The sequence below is a fragment of the Anarrhichthys ocellatus genome, unplaced genomic scaffold, assembly GCF_004355925.1.
Source record: "Anarrhichthys ocellatus isolate YVR2014 unplaced genomic scaffold, GSC_Weel_1.0 scaffold17, whole genome shotgun sequence".
Taxonomy (NCBI): Eukaryota; Metazoa; Chordata; class Actinopteri; order Perciformes; family Anarhichadidae; genus Anarrhichthys; species Anarrhichthys ocellatus.
Genome location: NW_022280047.1, coordinates 1,923,028 through 1,925,634, shown reverse-complemented (window position 1 = coordinate 1,925,634; position 2,607 = coordinate 1,923,028). Strand labels below are relative to the sequence as shown.

General features: G+C 44.3%; 1 protein-coding gene across 2 annotated transcripts in view; it reads left to right on the top strand.

Annotated features, from left to right (window-relative positions):
• Positions 1-1,932, top strand: part of LOC116388619 (homeobox protein orthopedia B-like) — a 5,378-nt gene extending 3,446 nt beyond the window's left edge. For both annotated transcript variants that reach the window (XM_031856655.1, XM_031856654.1), the window contains exon 3: positions 576-1,932. In XM_031856655.1, coding sequence (XP_031712515.1) covers positions 576-1,073 — 498 coding nt within the window. In that variant the 3' untranslated portion in view covers positions 1,074-1,932. The remainder of the gene's footprint in view (positions 1-575) is intronic.
• Positions 1,933-2,607: the final 675 nt, after the last annotated feature.

Genomic DNA, 2,607 nt, shown 5'->3' with positions numbered 1-2,607 from the left:
ATATATATATACTAATGCAATTTAGAACGATTCATACATCTGATATGAATGCCTCAACGTCCTGCCTATTAGGCTATGGCAGTGAATATATTCTGATAAAGGTCCTCAGGCCAATTGCCGATGGTCTACATTTATATCTTGTTCATTTCGTTTGTCCCAGCTCAACACTGACAGTACAGGGTCCGATTCAGACCAGCTGGTATAGAGAATTTGTGTTGAGGACACTATAGCAGGGTGCTATGAAGGACGCGATCTCCAACCGCCTTTAACGCTATTGCTGTCCTTGCTATTACATACAATTACCCATATATATATATTGTTGTATTAATATGATAAAGACACTAATGTCCTATTAGAGCCTTAAAGTTAGTCTGTGTGTGGCGAGATTTTAGGGAGATTATCGTGCATAAACGGTATTTTTCTCCCATGGTTACACAAACACGTATCCTACGAACATGTTTCCAACATCCGCCTTGATGCCCTCATCACGGTGTAATATAGACAGATACTGCTCCAGACATATGTTTCTCAGTCTGTCCGTCTCATGGCTCACGGTCGTGTCTCTCTGCTCGCAGGTTTGGTTTCAGAACAGACGCGCCAAATGGAAGAAAAGGAAGAAGACCAGCAATGTTTTCCGCTCCCCGGGGACGCTGCTCCCAACACCGGGCCTGCAACAGTTCTCTGCCGCGGCCGCCATGGAGAACAGCCTATGCTCCTTCCACGCCAACGACTCTCGCTGGGCCACGGGGATGCCGGGGGTCTCCCAGCTGCAGCTCCCGCCGGCCCTGGGTCGCCAGCCGGGCATGCAGTCCCTGTCACAGTGCAGCCTGGGCCCAGGGCCACCAAACTCCATGGGTCTCTCCAACGGCCTTTCCTCCAACGGCTCCGGTCTGCAGTCCCACCTCTACCAGTCGCATTTCCCAGGAATGTCGGCCTCTCTCTCCGGCCCCACGAACGTATCGGGCTCGCCGCAGCTGTGTAATTCCCCGGACAGTGACATGTGGAGAGGGACAAGCATCGCGTCACTGCGGCGCAAAGCGCTGGAGCACACAGTGTCCATGAGTTTCACTTAGTGACTTTTCAAAAAATATCCCGCCGCACTCCTCTTCTCCCACCTCCCCTCCCCAGCCCCACCCTGCGGCTCTTTTTTCTGTTTTTATTCCCGCTATTAGATCAAAACGAGAGAGCGCGCGAGCTAATCAGGCCTGAAATGCGAGAAAATGGAGGCTGTACTTCATCTAGGCATAATGGCAGAAAGAAAAGGACAACACTGATGGACAAATGGAAGAAACATATGGGGTTATTTATCTTAATTCAAAAGGATTTTATCAACTATTGATGATAAATACTATTGTAATGCTCTCTAGACTAAAGGCCCTAATTACTGAGAGCTAAAACAATCGTCGTATTTGCGTTTTCATTGAGTGTGTCTTTATGCACACACGTTATTGTGTTCAGGTGAAGTTGTGTTATGTCAAACGGTTATTTATAAGATTGGGTATACATTTTGGTAACAGCCTACCACACACGCACCACACTGTAGGTGGGCCTATTGAACTGGGTCTCAGGCATGCACTGTGCATGTGGATTTAAACGCTTGGATAATTTAAGGAGAAAATGATGCCCACTCAGATTGAAGAGGTACTTTTGTGAGGCGACCTGCAGTCTCGTCTGCATGAGAGGGGAGCATAAATCTTAAGAGGAAAAAAATAACAAACAATGATCTTTCGGTAGGCCTACACTGTTTTAGGATGTTTTGTGTACATAGAACATTCTTGCTATGTACCCGCTGGTCTTTTTTGTGACATGTTTTAACTTATTGTATGTGCTATTACTTGACACATTTCTTAAATGTTTGATCAAATGCTCCACATTGACGGGTTTGTACCAATTTAAAAATGAACAAACAAATAAAAGTAATTTTCAAGAATGTCAACACAAGAATGATTCATGTCTCCATTAAGTTTAACGAGATATATAATGTCCATTTTGTACAAATTCCTTTAGCCACTTTGTAGCCTGTGCGTGACCCTCAGTATACTGACCCACCCTTCCAGTCGGTTGTTGATGGTACTTGTAGTTTATTTGGATTGTAGCCATCAAAAATTATAATGGGATTTTTACTATATATTTTTGGATGTAATGTTGTTTCGCAAACTTATATTAGTGGTCATTGCTCAGTGACCAGTGTCTGAGGTGACTGGGTTAAAGGGTTTATGAAGGGTGACTGGTCCCAGTGTGGCAGACAGGAGCGGTAAAGATGTCAGTGCTGGGATGTGGCGGTCATTGCTTTTAACCATGACGGTCATCCCACTGAGCAGACTGGATGGACTGTAACTAAACAAGAGATATCACAGGTGTGTGGGTGTGTGTGTGTGTGTGTGTATATATAGTATATAGTTTCTATAGTTTTTAATTGAAGGCTGAAGTTGGCTGTTATGATCCTTTGTCGAGAAGTACTTATGAAACAATTGATTAGTTGCAGCAAAACTGAACTTGTTATAATATCCAATATTATTGCAGAAATACCAGAGGAGATGAAAATACAAGGCCGCACAGTTCTCATGGGAATGTTACAGAAGACAACGGGAATTCCATCACATTTCA